Source organism: Bombus terrestris, chromosome 3, assembly GCF_910591885.1.
Source record: "Bombus terrestris chromosome 3, iyBomTerr1.2, whole genome shotgun sequence".
NCBI classification, from domain to species: Eukaryota; Metazoa; Arthropoda; class Insecta; order Hymenoptera; family Apidae; genus Bombus; species Bombus terrestris.
The window spans coordinates 1048130-1064007 of record NC_063271.1 but is presented as its reverse complement, the minus strand read 5'-3'; the positions used below and the strand labels follow the sequence as shown (position 1 = coordinate 1064007).

Below are 15878 nucleotides of genomic sequence, written 5' to 3'. Positions count from 1 at the left end.
TTTAAACTTACAATAAGTTTAATTTACAAAAAATTAAAAATTCTTGTTCTAAAAGTTTTGATACATTGCGATATATTAATAAAAATAAATGATGAGGTTTTAACAATTAATAATTCTTTATTCCTAATGAGAATAAAGTAACGCAGAAATTAATATTACATAATGTATCTACTGTATTTAACCTTGTTATTGATTCATTTTTCGTCTGTCTTTTTACTTTTTGGTTTTAAATAGAAGTATAGACCTAGAACAATCATTCCACCGATTGATGACATAGCCACCTGTAAAAAGAAAAATAGTGCCACTACATATTAAATCCTGATACAACTTTTAAGGTATTAACTAGAAAATTCTATATCGTCAATAGAACAAATAGCAGATTTTGAGGTTACTTACATTTGCTCGACCACGTTCGGTGACGCTATTAAAATATTTCGATAAGCCAGTAAGCCCATGTTCTGCGTCGTTCGAGCTTGCCATTATGTTTCAATAAAAAAAAATCTACGTGTTTACTTAATAGACAATTCAAATTGAGATGTTAATTATCACTTCGATACAGTTCGAATTAGACTGTAATACTTCTTTCCTGTCTCCTTAGCAAAGTTTAAGTGAACACCACTAGAGGGTACTCAATGCACGTGACATCTAATGATATATGTAAAAGAATCACATACCGTGTACATGATTCTTTTATATACATGTATGTATACTTATTTACATATTTCAAAAGCTTATTTTCATATGTTTCATAACTATGTATATTTTAAACTTAAACTATTTGACCTTTATATTGAAGTAATATCGTAATTAAATCTGATGTTTATCAAATGCTTTAAAAAAAAATAGAATATCTAAAGAAAAAGAAAATATGTGTGTGTATATATATATGAATATATATTTAAATCCTATAATCAAAATAAAAAATTAAGTCAATAACTGAAAGTAAAATAAAAAAGAAAATGAAATTAATAGTAGAATATAACAAAATATCCTTCTTAAATTTATCAGTCCAACTTAATCTTCACACATAATTACTAATAATACAAAATGAAAACTATTGTCTTTCTTTCGTTATATTACATTATTTATGCACGAACAACCAATATTGTAAAGATTATATTAATGTAATATGATATACTGCTATAGTTATATTGATAAAATATACATACTTAGTTAATATTACTTAACTATTGTCTATTTTCAATATAATATTTAAATTCTCCATAAGCATTGATAATTAACTAAAACAAAGTGAAGCCTAGTGTTATATGCAATGTATGAATACAAAATATTACATGTTTTAATACAGTATGATAATAATATTTACCCAAATCTTATGTTTAGTTGAACCATTTATAAATTGTTCATGTGCAAAGATATTATTGATATCTTTATATGATATAATTTCCAATTTGTATAATACCTTTAAGAGTGATTTCAATGGTATTAAGCATAATTTGTCACTACCATTTATTATATCATATGTTGTTTTCGACAATATACTAAAAAAGATATTCTCTCTTTGCATTTAATGAATAACAGATATTATCTTTAATAAAATATTTATGGTAATTACCTGCCACTTTTTATAAATTCTATTGAATTCTTAGTTCTATCAATTTCTTTAAACTGGACATATATATTGAATGCATATAATAATTTTGCCATATCTACAGTAGTCTCTGATTCGGTAAGTACTTGAATGAATTCATCTACTAACAACCATCCTTCTTCTTGGTAATAAAATATATGTATTATTTGTTTGGGTAGTTCTACAAAAATTATTGTGAGATTATTTTCATCAGTATGGAATTTCCAGATTTATATTAATCGTACACAGTAAAACATACCAACTGCTCGAAAGAACATTCTACAATTTACAGACAGACATTTTGGAATGTATATAACTTTTCCAACAGTAAACTCAGTTTTCTTTAAATATGAGTTCTTTGCTCCTGCATTATATGCATCAACTTCAAAATCTGATGTATCATCTGGAATAAAATTTTGTATTCTATTTTCTTGTTGATCTTTATTACATATTACTTTTTCTTCATTATTTTCAGAAACCCAGCAAATTTTACTGTAATTATTTGATTCAGTAGTATCTTTCAGCGGTTTGCTCCATATGTCTACCGAACTTATTACTGATTTCTGACCATTGTGTGCTTCATTAAGTTTCATTATTGGAGATGAGTTATATAATGTATGAGAAGTAAGTGAACAACGTGTTAAATGTTTTTCATCGATATTTGTATTATTTGCTAAATGAAAATATTCTGAAATATTAACAGGTAATGAGCTAGAAGATCTAGAACTACTGAAATCATAATTTGGAGGAAATATAACATTTTCGTTAATACTTTTACAATTCAAATTTTCTTCTGATACAACAAAATCATTACTTTGTACACACGACAGTTGATTAAAATTGAAGATACCATTTGCCTCGACTGGCTCCTGTTTGTATATTTCCTCAACAAACTGTAAATCATCATCAATAAAAGATTTCTTGGATGGCGAAAAGCATTGATTCTCCATTTCTTTCTGGTGAGCACTATGTTCTGTAGATTGACCATTGATAATGCTTTTGGATGTTGTATTAATATTATCATTCACATTCCAGTTATAATTAAAAGGTTTTACATTTTCTGTAAATAAATTATTTTTAACATTGTTTGTGTCCGAAAAATCAGAAACATAATTTTGATGATTAAATAATCTATTTTTAAGATCGTCCAAATTTTGATTTGTATTGGAATTATCATCTTCAAAAGTTATCAAATCATGTTCACCATGATTTTTATTTAAAATATATAATAGATCATTAGAATGAGAACATTTTTCCTCTTCTGAATCAAGTATTTGTAATTTACCTGCTAAACTAAGTCTGAAAGGATTTGTTTCTTTGAAAGACATTCCATTATGTATAGAATGTTCTATAGGTGTTGAAAGATCAGTACTTGTAAAATATTTGTTACTAAATTTTCCAAATCCTGGAGAAATACATGACGTTACTGACATCTGTTGATTTAGCAAAGATTGATTTATTGCATTAGTATCATTACTTCCAGACATTAAAGGATTATAATTCACTGTATTCAAATTTCTATCTTCATCCTGAATGTAATTATTTTGAGAAGAGTCAATATGAGTATGAATTCTATCATAAAAATTACTAGTTAATGGCTGCTTATTTATAGCAGCAGGTGCAACATATTCCATGGGGCAGTCAACATTTGTGTTTATAGTAGTTTTTTTTTCGGTATGAACATTTCCATTTGAAGAAATATTTTCATATGCACTTTCAGTGTTTACATATGAGGGATTTACAAATATTGGCATTTGTTTATTAATATTCAAAAGTACGCTTTTTATCATATTTAGTATACTTTTATCATATGTGGAACTATTATTCTTTAAAGAGCTTTTTATTACTTCATAAAGAAGTAAACGAAGTGTTGCATTTATTTGCATTAAGTGTTGTATTTGCATTTGCAAATTTTCATTCCATAATTGCATAAACTTTTGTGAGCTTCTGTCATTATTAACTTGACCATAAGGAGTTTCAGCTTGTAAAAATGGATTAGTGTTGTTTTTATTAAAGGTTGAATTGCTCTGAAAAATTTGATCTTGAATGTTTTTTTCTGCTAGCAATATCTCTTGTTCATCAGATAGTGTACATTCTGATGAAGGCTTAAACAACTTATCATTTAAGATACTTTGTGGTGATACCAAGGGCACGTCAGTACCATTTTCAGATAATTTTTTGTTATTGCCATTAAATATATTAGTCTCCTTCTCATAACATCGTTCAGGCATAAATATTAAATTCTCTTCCACATAAAGCAACAGATTATTCATATCAACACTATTTTCCTAATTAAAAAAGAATAAAAGACATATCAAATAATATTATATCCTATGTATTTAACTAGTAATATGTGCATACTCTTTAAATTGATTAGTTTGGGAAAAATTATCACTTTATGAGATTGTTATGTATTATGTAAGAATATTATAAAACTATTGGTATATAGTAAAATGTAGACGGTTGATTTTTTGTCTAAGAGTTTTTATTACATAAGTAACAAATAAACACATGATACAAGACTTGTAATAACATAAAGGTCGTATTTTTCCCAAAAAAACAGAAAAGCCAATTTGTTCTGATTACCATGTAAAAATACACTGTAATTAAGCAATTACAGTAAACAAATATATAGCAGTATTATATAATAAAAACAATATTATTGATTATACATGATATCTAAGAGAAAAGAACAAAGTTAAAAATGAGCATGAATTGTAAAAATCAGAAATTTTAAATTCATTTGGGCATATAACTAAGTACTTGTGTTATTTATATGAACCATCTTTTTGCAACAACTTCGCTTTATTTAACATTTCTATTAATTTTCTCGCTTTGCCTTGTGATTTATAATTTAGATTAGACATATGTTTATTACTTCTCTCTGAATTGTTTTCAGAATGTATTACGGGTATATGACTTTCAGCTTCGATACTTCTATTTGTCAAGTCTTCCATTTTATCTTCCTGATTACTGATTCTATCTGAATACATAACTTCATAAGTATCACCTTCTATATTTGTATAAGTTTCTATACAATTTTCATTCTCAATTGAATTTGAATCGTTTATTTCTGCTGTACTTAAACGTGAGTTAAATTCATTGTCACTGAATTTATTTTGAGTACTCCCATTAAACGTACTTTTCAGAAAATTAGAAAGCTCAGCATATGATATATGTACATCCCATTGTTCTTCTTCTTCGTCAGATTCTATATCAATATCATTAAAAACCGGTATGTCGGACTTTTCAATTACTGTGTTAGATTTTATTAATCCTTCGACTGATACCACTTCTGTTTGTCTAGTTTCTTCACTCAATAATGATTTTTCCATTGACCTTACTGATTCTTTTACTTCTACATTCAATGATGATTCTTCTGAACAATTAATACTTTTTATTAAATCTGATTTTTCTGTTGTTGTTGATTGCTGTGATGATGTTGGTACTGGGGTCAGATCTTCTAGGTTGTCTGCAGATGTGGATATTTCTTCTTTCTCATATACTTTCAAATTGTTGATCGTAGATTTAAGGAATTCCTGTGAGTTTGAATTTATTGCTTCTGTTTTAACAGAACATTCAACATCAATCTCTGACCAAGATTCATTTAATGTACTTTCATGAATGTCTGTACTGCTTTCATACTTTTTACATTCAATGTCAATTTCTGACCAAGATCTATTTGATGTATATTCATGAATGTTTGCATCATTTTCATACTTTTTACATTTATCATTTAACATTTCTACTAATGCTCTCGCTTTACCTTGTGATTTATAATTTAAATTAGACGTATACTTATTATTTTCCTCTGAATTGTTTTCAGAATGTATTGCGGGTATATGACTTTCAGCTTTGATACTTCTATTTGTCAAGTCTTCCACTTTATCCTCCTGATTACTGATTCTATCTGAATACATAACTTCATGAGTATCACTTTCTGTATTTTTATAAGTTTCTATACATTTTGCATCCTCAACTGAATTTGAATCGTTTATTTCTACTGTACTTAAACGTGAGTCAAATTCATTGTCGCTGGATTTAATTTGAGTGCTCTCATTAAACGTAGTTTTAAGATGATTAGAAAGCTCAGCATATGATATATGTGCATCCACTTGCTCTTCTCCTTTGTTAGATTCTATATCAACATCATTAAAAACTGATATGTTGGACGTTTCAATTACTGTGTTAGATTGTATTAATTCTTCGACTGATACCACTCCTGTTTGTCTAGTTTTCTCATTCAATAATGATTTTTTCATTGATCCTTCCGATTTTTTTATTTCTATATTCATTGATTCTACTGATTCTTTTACTTCTACATTCTTCGATGATTCTTCTGAACATTTAATATTTTCTATCAAATCTGATTTTTCTATTGTTGTTGATTGCTGCGATGATGTTGATACCAGGGTCAGATCTCCTAGGTTATTTGCAGATTTCATTATTTCTTCTTTCTCATATACTTCCGAATTGTTGATCATAGGTTTGAAGAATTCCTGTGTGTTTGAATTCATTGCTTCCGTTTTAACAGAACATTCAACATCAATCTCTGACCAAGATTCATTTGACGTACTTTCATGAATGTTCGTATTGCTTTCATACCCTTTACATTTATTATTATTATTATTATCATCAATATTATAATGAAATGATGTGGATTCTGTTAATGTGCTTAAATCATCCGAATCTAAACTTGAATTGTCATTTGATATATCTTTTATTGATGATAATTTCTCCAATAATTTTTGCTTAGAAGTAATCGTCTTCATACAAATGTAATCATTTTGTTCATAATTTTTTAAAGCAATTAAACTAGTATCGTTTTCAACACTATTATTGTTAGTTTTCTGCGATGAACTCATAGGTTGCATATCTTTTACATTTCTAGATGCATCATATAATTTTTCGTCTGTCAACATCCCTAACATTTTTTGTGACATAGCAATTATTACATTATCTTTTATGCGCTTTTTACGCCTTTCAATATTTTCTAAAATTAATGGAGATACATTTGACGTTTTAGCAATATTTCCAGTTGGTGACCAGGGTATATCTTTATCATGCAAAGCAGAATAAGAGCTATTATATACTACTTTCAAGAAACAATTTTCAGCTAATGGTACATTACTTTGTTTCCTAATAGATGTTTCACGAGGTATTTTAAATTCACTTTTTTGTGTTATATAGTTCTTTTCTTGCAATGGATTTTTCAAAATAACAGACCAATCTATGTTCTCTGTTATATATACTTCATGTGCACCAGTAAAATTTTTCGCTTCACTAATATATACTTCGTCTTCTGATTCTTGAATATCAAAATGATTAGCATATTGCTTAGGAATATTGGCACGCTCTTTTAAAATATTACATTCATCATCCAAAGTTTTACTACTTTTTCTGTTATTAGCAGAAAGATCAATAGACGAAGTATCAGATGTAGTGTTATTATGTTCCATATTATTATGACATGATATGACAGACTTTTCGTACGATTTTTGTTCAATGGGTTGATTTAATACAGAACTTGAATCTAAACATTTTTTATTTGCTATGGTCTCACAAATTTGATTATTACTATTATCATTATTATCATTATTAATTTTAGTAGAGTTAATAGATTTTAATTTAAGATGTAATAACATTTTGTATAAAGATTCTGTTTTTCTTGGATGTTTCTTTTCAGTATTTGTGACAGAACCATATTGTTTAGGAATATTGGTACGCTTTTTTAAAATATTACATTCATCATCCAAAGTTTTACTACTTTTTCTGTTATTAGCAGAAAGATCAATAGACGAAGTATCAGATGTAGTGTTATTATGTTCCATATTATTATGACATGATATGACAGACTTTTCGTACGATTTTTGTTCAATGGGTTGATTTAATACAGAACTTGAATCTAAACATTTTTTATTTGCTATGGTCTCACAAATTTGATTATTACTATTATCATTATTATCATTATTAATTTTAGTAGAGTCAATAGATTTTAATTTAAGATGTAATAACATTTTGTATAAAGATTCTGTTTTTCTTGGATGTTTTTTTTCAGGATTTGTGACAGAACCATGCATTTTTTCAATTAAAGAATCATTTTTAGAGGAATTAGTCGATTCAAAATATTCTGATCTTTTGCTCTTTCCTCTATGTGAAATCAATTTATTATAGGAATCTTCTTTATTACTATTTACTTCATTAAAATTACTACTGTGAGATAAGCCTATGTCAAAATCTGGATTATGTACTATTTCATTTCCAGAATTTTTGGACAATTTTTCCTTTATTTTATGAATGTCGCTAAATTTTTGTCGTTTAGAACGTTCTTGACACTCTAAGTAATAACGAATTGGAAAATTCCGTTTTTTAATACAAACCATTTTTCCATATTCTGCTAGCTTTTGCTCCACTAACCAATCATTAATGTGTACATCTTCATCTTCTAATGTGTCAGTCAAATTTACCATCATTGAATTATCCTGTAATAAGTAAGATGTCCCATGATATTCATAATTATTTTAAAACAAATTTAATTAAAATATACATCACAAAAAAAAGATAATTGAATTTTTTAAATATTTTTACCTCCTTATTAATTGTTGCAATTGTTGCAACTAAAGGTATATCAGATGTTCTTAGTGCAAACTGATGAGTAGCACTACGGGACCATTTAGATCCTGTACATGGCCTAGTATTAATTAAACCACATGGTATTGCCTGTGCTGGCAGGATGGAAAACCTTTTATGTAAGTAATATATTGCATCGGGAGAATATGTTTTCAGTGTTCCATAATCATAAAACATTACCTGTAATAAATTGATATAAATAATAGTTATTATATTAAATACAAATAATATGTCAATATATCATAGGAATAATAGAGGAACAACAGTAAGTATATGTTTAAACTGAACATACTACGTATGTATACTTACAGTCACTTGAAAATCTGGTTTCACAGCCTTAATTATACCCCTATGCCATATTCCATTGTATACACAAGCACAATTCAAACCTTTTTCTAGTACAAGTAATGGAATTGCATATTGTTCATATTGCACTGTATAAAACTTACTGTAGAACACGATTATTAATATAAATATTATGAATTATAATTGTCTAATTATAGTTATAATAATTGTTTAATGTAATTATACATACTGTAAATCATCCATGAACATTTTAAATGTCTTTTGTTTTTTACGAAGTTGTATCCAAAAGAATGAAGGTGTGAAGACTTCTACAACAATAACTTCTATAAAAGGTTCTTCATCCTGTTCTAAATCTGCAACATTTATGTAACCTACATAGTCTCCAATACTCATTACATTATCTGGTATTAGCTTCTTACATGTATCGAGCGACTAAGAATAAAATGTTACGAAATTAATGTTATTGAATTTTTGTAAATAGTTAATAAAATTCTTAAATCATTGAAACAAAGAATCTTTACCACTGATGCTGGAACTGCTTCTTCATTACTTGATTCGTAAATATTATACCACTGTGCAATATTATTAGCCTCATGTTTCTTTGTTAGTTTATCTGAAGGTATTTCTCTCTTTGCATAATAAAGCATGAAATCTCCTGTGTCACGGGGTTGAATGCAATGAAAGATTTCAGGTAACTGTGATGCAAATTCTCTAACGCTATTAAAACCAAGTTCTGCATAATTCAAAGGAACTTTATATTCTTTTAAATATTTTTCTGGTAAATCAGCACACCAAATCCCATCAGAGTGGTTTTGAATAAGCTTTTCCAAACGAAATTTAATTCTTTCATTTATAAGTATTTGAATATCTTTCTTATCTAAAACGTTTTCTTTATCTTTCATTATATCGTCATCAAATTTCGTTTTAATATTATTACTATGTTGCATTTCTTGATCTTGGTATTTAGTTTCCTTTATGAAACTAGATGTAGATTTGGTCTTTGTATTTGGCTTTTTGTAATCAGGTTTAGATGTACGATTGAGACGTGTAGCCTCAGAGACATCTTCACTATCTAACATATCATCTGAATCTTCATTTCCAGCAGCAGTGATAATTGGTAATTTGGATTTAGAGTGGGACATATCGTTACGGCCTTTTATATTATTAGAATTCTTAACTTTGTATCGGTTTGGATAGATCTTATTATTGGTTTGGAAAATTCTATGTGACAATTCTTGTAACTGTTCTTCCATTTCTTTCATAGTAATTTTCACAAAAGGCATACGTGAATGAATTTCTTGAAGTATATAATCCTTATTTAAACCATTAGGTTTATCTTTAACTAAACTGATTACCTTGCTTAATATCTCGGCTGGTATACGAATTCTATTAGGAGCAGTTGTAGGAAAATAGTGATTTGGTCTATGTGTTTTTCTTCCAAATGGAGGTTTCTGAGCTTTTTGGCCGGCTATTAATTTACTAACGTGTTTGGATTTCTCTGTTGCAATACCATGTACAATAGTTGTATTATCTTTTTGTTCTATATGTACTGTTCTTGACATACTATGTAGAAAACTTAATAAAGAGTTGTATCCTAAATCTTTCCATGGTATATGTTCACCCTCTAACTCATAATAATCATTACTTAGCTGCTTTAAAGTACATCCTCCTTTACGTGTAATTAATAATGCTAATATTGTAGTTTGAGTGTTTTCACGCTTTTGTAAATCCACTTGCATTTTCCTATCAAATATTAATCTATAAATATTATTCTCTACAAATAAGTTAAATAATCAATTGGAATATCTAATAATTTTAATTTTCTAATGCAAACCAAAGAATTGTAAGCAAACTGGACATTAAATGATTTCTTTTAGTTATAATACCTGCTTAATATAATAATTGTTTTAGACTTAAATATTTATATCATACCAAGTTCCTTTACTATGATCTCGAAGTATAAATTTAAGTTATATCGTAAAAAATTTTAAATTCACTCGACCTATCGGTAATTGGTATAATCTTAAACGTGAGCAACGAACAAATAACCTATCTATAACACATGTATATAATTAGAAGGTGTAGTAGAAAAATTTGAAATTTTATGCTTTCTTTATTTGCCGCGCGAACTATCGAACTATCTGCTACTCCTAGAGATACGGTATCATAATCGAAATTTTTAATTAATTTTAGCTTAAATAATAACAATTTTAATTCCAGATTTACAACCTAATATATATCTTTAATTTTTTAATTAATAGAAATATGTTATGAAATTATATATTATAAGTATTCTGATATCATATATGTATATATGATGTATATTATTTGGAAACCGGCTTGCAAGATAAAATCTGAGTTATATTATTAAATATCATAAGTATAATATCTTTCAAATAAGATAATTTTAAATTACCAAAATAATACGATACAACAAGGTATACATAAGTAATATATAAGTTATTTTACATAAATTTACATGAAAAGCACATACTGTTTTTTTATTGCTATTCAAAGTTTACGTCGGTACGTAAATATTTACATGAGTCATGTTAGAATAACCATAATGATAACATAGTTATGAAACGTTCCATTAATAATATAGAAAGTAATTTCATTAGGGATCAATTAATACTTGACAAAGCTTATAATCGAAAACCGCACACAACAACCTCGCGCATAAATTCCCGAACCATAACATAATTCACCAAATGTTCTTATAAAAGATATTCATAAAATGTTGAGTCAGACAAATAATATGTAATACACGTTTACACATGTATATATAGATCTAATAAAATAATTCGTAAATTGATATTTGAAACCTAGATAAATTATTTATAAATTATGAAAAATGATATTGAATAAAATAATGAAAAAGAAACAATCATATATGAAAATATGAAAGTTAGATTGAAGGTTATGGAGTGCAAAAAGCTCTTCAAAGACATATAAATTGTAATAAATGAAAAAATCTGAAATCATATTTATAAATCCAGCATGATGATTGGCTGTTACCAAAAGTGTCCTCTCTTCTATTTATAAATAAAAAACCTACATCACTCAAATATTTCAACTATAGGAATTATAAGTTTATTGTACAATCATCGAATAACGTGAAAATAAAAAACAACGTAATTTTTTGCTTGAGTTTGAGTATTAAATGTAAATTCATTACATTAATCTTAATGAGTTATATAAGTAGTTATTATTCGTCTATATGTAGTTTTTTATTGCTTGTCTTTTTAGAATTTCTATAAATACGCAATTATTTAACATCTGAGAAATAAACTCTGATATAAGCTTTAAATATTGAGAACAAAGTTTACACTCTGTACATAGTTGCGAGCAGCGAGGCACCTGTGTTTGATCTCATCAAAAAATCGACAATCGTTAGCCCGCGGTTCGCCCTGAGTCAATTTCGGCAGTAGGCAGCAAACCTCGTGCTCGTGGCCACTCGTAGGTCTGCCTTGTATTTTCGTAATCTGTAGATAGTACATAGCTAAAAGAGTAGCTTTGTTAAAAAATAAGCTATGTGTTTGTGATTAATGTATAAAAGGCGAGGTTTTCTCATAATATCCTACAGTAGTTGAAAATCTTTAGAACTACGTAAGATAGTGCAGAAAAGTGTAATACTGATTTCGCTGGTGTAGTATAAAGAAAATATTAGGTATAGTATTCGCCCTTTCTCGCCATAAAAGATGGCACCTTCGTGTTTCGAGGTGATCCTAGTCGGTCTCTTTCTTCTGATACCTGTATTATATGAAGTGAGCAGGACCTTTCGTTATTATCTGAAGTTTTTTCTCTATTATGGAATTGCAATGCTGAATTCATTAATCCTCCTCCCGATTGTGATCTTTCGACCGAAGAACGTGAAAAACTATTTGTTAGTAATTACACCAATTTTGAAAATATGAACGTTGTCTATCTTGTTACATTTCTATGTTCCGTTCTCTTATTTTTCTATTTAATTATGTTTTATTGCTTATATTTTCATTCTGATTAATTTTGTTCAAACTAATAGGACAAATTTATTGAACGATGGTGATATAGCATACGGATAACAATCCTGATACAGCGATGACGTTTTTTTAAATAACTTGGAATTCTCACCCCAGAAATGCCACACAAATGCGTAAATTTAGATTGGAAAATAATGTGAATTGTAAAATTAATTTTTTTAAGTAATATATAATAATATCGTTTGTAAACGTAAAATAAAATTTTTATTTTTGTTAAATTTGCAAAAATATGTGTAAAGTTTATTTATTGAAATGTATTCTTTAATAAAATAACATGTAAACATTTTAATTAACATTTATTGAAGTTTTAGTTTCATTATAATCACTCATTTATTCTGTACATAATTTTTATTATATTTGTATTTGATTCTTTAACATATATTTATATAATATTATATAGCGATGAACAATGTAACGAAAAAAGATAATTAGAATGATTTATAAAAATGATATATATATATATACATAAACATACACATGTATATATATATATATATGTGTGTGCGTGTGTGTGTATATATATATATACATATACAAATATATATGCTACATTTTTACACATTAAAAACTAATCCACCATTTGTCAATAATTTTGTTACTAACATAATAAACCTTGCATTAATTATACAAATTATTAATATTTTATTAATTCAAAAAAATATATGAAATATAATTTTAGATTAGGATCGGCTGTGTTTTCTATTTGTACTCACCTTATTGGACTACGTTGGGAATTAAGGGGGACAGAACATTTAGAAAAAGAAAGGGCATGTATAATAGTATCAAATCATCAAAGTTCTTTAGATATATTGGGAATGTACCAAGTATGGCCAATAATGCAAAAGTGCACAGTTATAGCAAAAAAACAGATTTTTTATGCATGGCCATTTGGTTTAGTTGCTTGGCTTTGTGGATTGATATTTATAGATAAAATGCAGTCAGATAAAGCCCGTTCAATTTTGAACAGTGCCGCAGTCTATCTCAAGGAAGACAAGGTAATTCGATTTATATAATATAGAAATTTCTGCAAAAGGTAATATTCAATTTCCTAGATACTTATTTTTCCATGCTTTTCATGTAGATTAAGTTATGGATATTTCCTGAGGGCACTAGGCGTAACACTGGACAAATTCATTCATTTAAAAAAGGTGCCTTTCATGTTGCAATCAATGCTCAGTTACCTATATTACCAGTTGTATTTTCTTCTTATTATTTTCTATCTTCTAAAGAAAAAAGATTCGATGCCGGTAAGACTTTTTTATGTATAAATATTTATATTTATTTGAATACAAAACATTATGCGATAATCTAATTGATTACATGAAGGTCGAGTTATTATAACAACATTACCACCAATATCTACAGAAGGATTAACTTCAGCTGATGTTGAAGATTTAATAGAAAAGACACGAAATGCAATGATGGAAGTTTTTCATGCCACTAGTCATGAAGTGCAATCAAATATTTCTTCCTAGAGTACAGTAATTATTTCATGGTAAATTAATAGAGTTCTTATTATTCATATCTTGATTACGATTTAGTCTTAACTTGTAAACCAAAGACTTGTTTTTGATATTTTTATCAAGGATTTCATCAAGAATTTATTGCACATAGCAAATGTGCGCTACAGTTAAACAGGGGACAGATAATATTAATTATTAATTTCAATTCATATTTTACTTCCCTGTTTTAAATTTCTTTACAAATCCTAGATTTTAATTCTAATCGTATATATATATATTTCATTTATACATTTATATTTACAATAATTTTATATTATTAACTGTTTTATTTTTGATGAATCACCTAACCATTTATATAATGGTCTTTGATATAATAAATACATGTAAATCGTAATGCATTCTTAAACAAGATTTTATACATGTATAAAACAGGTGTTAATTTCTTTTACTTGAAAAAAATAACAGAACAGTTTCTATAGAGATGGAAATGTTTGGGTGGAAAATATAATTTTAATTTTGTAAATGATCCGGATAGTTCAACTAGATAGAGAAGTTATTTACAAAATGAAAAAAAACTAAATTAAAATTTTACGTGCGTTTTATAAAATTATATGAAATATATTTTATTCATAAAATTTTATAAAAATTTTTAAGTATCTATTTCATATTTTCATTCATTCATGTGCAATGCTGCAAGCGATTCAATGTGCGCGTGTGTGTGAATAAGTAAAATTATTTATTTATACTTCTATATCCTTTTTAAATAAAATTTTGTAAAACACTGTTTTGTTCATTATAAAAACAGATGATAGTCATGAAAGCACACAATATCACAAATATGACACTGGACAAGCGTTTCCTGTTAGTATGGTAAAAATATTCATGCTATGTGATATTATTTTTATTTGTAATTAAATATACTCATGAATGTTAGTTAACACTGATAAAGAAATTCGAACTATTAATGTTAGCTGTATAACTTTCTCTTAAAATTACTATGTATTCCTATAATTTATAAGTAATTAAATCTAATGTTCCAATATTACATAACATGAATTTTTTAACATTAGTTATATTGAATTCTTGTAATTTTAGATTGGAAATATTACATAATAATCTTGTTTATAAGCTTGTGACCTTTTATTGTTAGAAATATAAATGTATAAAAGATAACAAGAATATTATTTCAAAATATAAATAAATAAAGGGCTCATGTGGTATTTTATTTGTTGACAGTACTATAATTTACGTGTTAAAAAAGCATTAATATTTACGAATTTTATTTTAGAAAAAAATTATACACATACGTGCTATGTACAAATCAACATGTTACATATAACTTATGTATTTCATATAATATATGTGAATGTATTAAGTGTATTTCACTTAATGTATATACTTTTTTTTACGTGGGGAAATCCTCATGGACACCCCGCTGCAGTTCTGGGGGAAACGGCGGGGTAGGGTCGGACTCTTACCGACTAAAACCCCACGGTGGCCTACCTAACGTTTAATAGGAGTGCCCGGGACCACATCTTTTAACGCCACCTCCTGGACACTTAATGTATATACTAATCACTCATTATCCTTATAAATCTTTATTCCTACAGTATTATTGAGTATAGTTTGAAAAATGCAACATTAACATAGTTGGATTTTAAAATTCTTTTCAGGCGTACAGTTATGTTTGCGAAAAACATCAATTACAACATTTATAGAAAATAGAAACTTCTAAATGCATCACTACATAAATTTATCATCATTACTGTAAAAGGAATTAGTGAAACCATTTACAACATTTTTTTTATAATCCTTTTTTATTGAATTAATAATATACACAAGTAAATTGGCTTACAATGTGTAAAT

At 27.2% G+C, this 15878-nt stretch overlaps 3 protein-coding genes and 1 long non-coding RNA gene across 8 annotated transcripts; 2 read left to right on the top strand and 2 right to left on the bottom strand.

The window, feature by feature from the left end:
- Positions 1-459: 459 nt before the first annotated feature.
- Positions 460-4292, bottom strand: LOC100647758. Its single transcript, XM_012319012.3, has 6 exons — positions 4178-4292; positions 2877-3879; positions 1851-2651; positions 1577-1772; positions 1328-1502; positions 460-1241 (listed from the first exon to the last, which is right to left on the bottom strand). The coding sequence occupies exons 1-6, from the start codon at positions 4178-4180 to the stop codon at positions 1188-1190; spliced, it is 2232 nt and encodes a 743-aa protein (XP_012174402.2). The 5' UTR covers positions 4181-4292; the 3' UTR covers positions 460-1187.
- LOC125384705 lies at positions 601-6899 on the top strand. The gene is made up of 4 exons (XR_007223407.1): positions 601-700; positions 2067-2215; positions 2295-2550; positions 6618-6899. It is a non-coding gene; the product is annotated as an uncharacterized LOC125384705 (long non-coding RNA).
- Positions 4152-11735, bottom strand: LOC105667147 (uncharacterized protein MAL13P1.304). 5 transcript variants are annotated; one of them, XM_048404266.1, is made up of 7 exons: positions 10460-10778; positions 9049-10270; positions 8757-8959; positions 8531-8669; positions 8180-8401; positions 7638-8073; positions 4152-7265 (listed from the first exon to the last, which is right to left on the bottom strand). In XM_048404266.1, the coding sequence occupies exons 2-7, from the start codon at positions 10264-10266 to the stop codon at positions 4360-4362; spliced, it is 5124 nt and encodes a 1707-aa protein (XP_048260223.1). In that variant the 5' UTR covers positions 10267-10270; positions 10460-10778; the 3' UTR covers positions 4152-4359. The 5 variants fall into 5 exon arrangements, with proteins under 5 accessions (XP_048260223.1, XP_048260222.1, XP_012176234.2 ...); XM_048404265.1 differs by lacking the exon at positions 10460-10778 and adding an exon at positions 11022-11735 and having other exon boundaries at positions 4152-8073; XM_012320844.3 differs by having other exon boundaries at positions 4152-8073; positions 10414-10779.
- A 200-nt stretch (positions 11736-11935) lies between these two features.
- Positions 11936-15223, top strand: LOC100650358 (1-acyl-sn-glycerol-3-phosphate acyltransferase alpha). Its single transcript, XM_012320845.3, has 5 exons — positions 11936-12413; positions 13229-13544; positions 13631-13796; positions 13876-14044; positions 14136-15223. Exons 1-4 carry the CDS (start codon positions 12229-12231, stop codon positions 14022-14024), a joined length of 816 nt encoding a protein of 271 aa, XP_012176235.1. The 5' UTR covers positions 11936-12228; the 3' UTR covers positions 14025-14044; positions 14136-15223.
- The last annotated feature ends 655 nt before the right edge of the window (positions 15224-15878 follow it).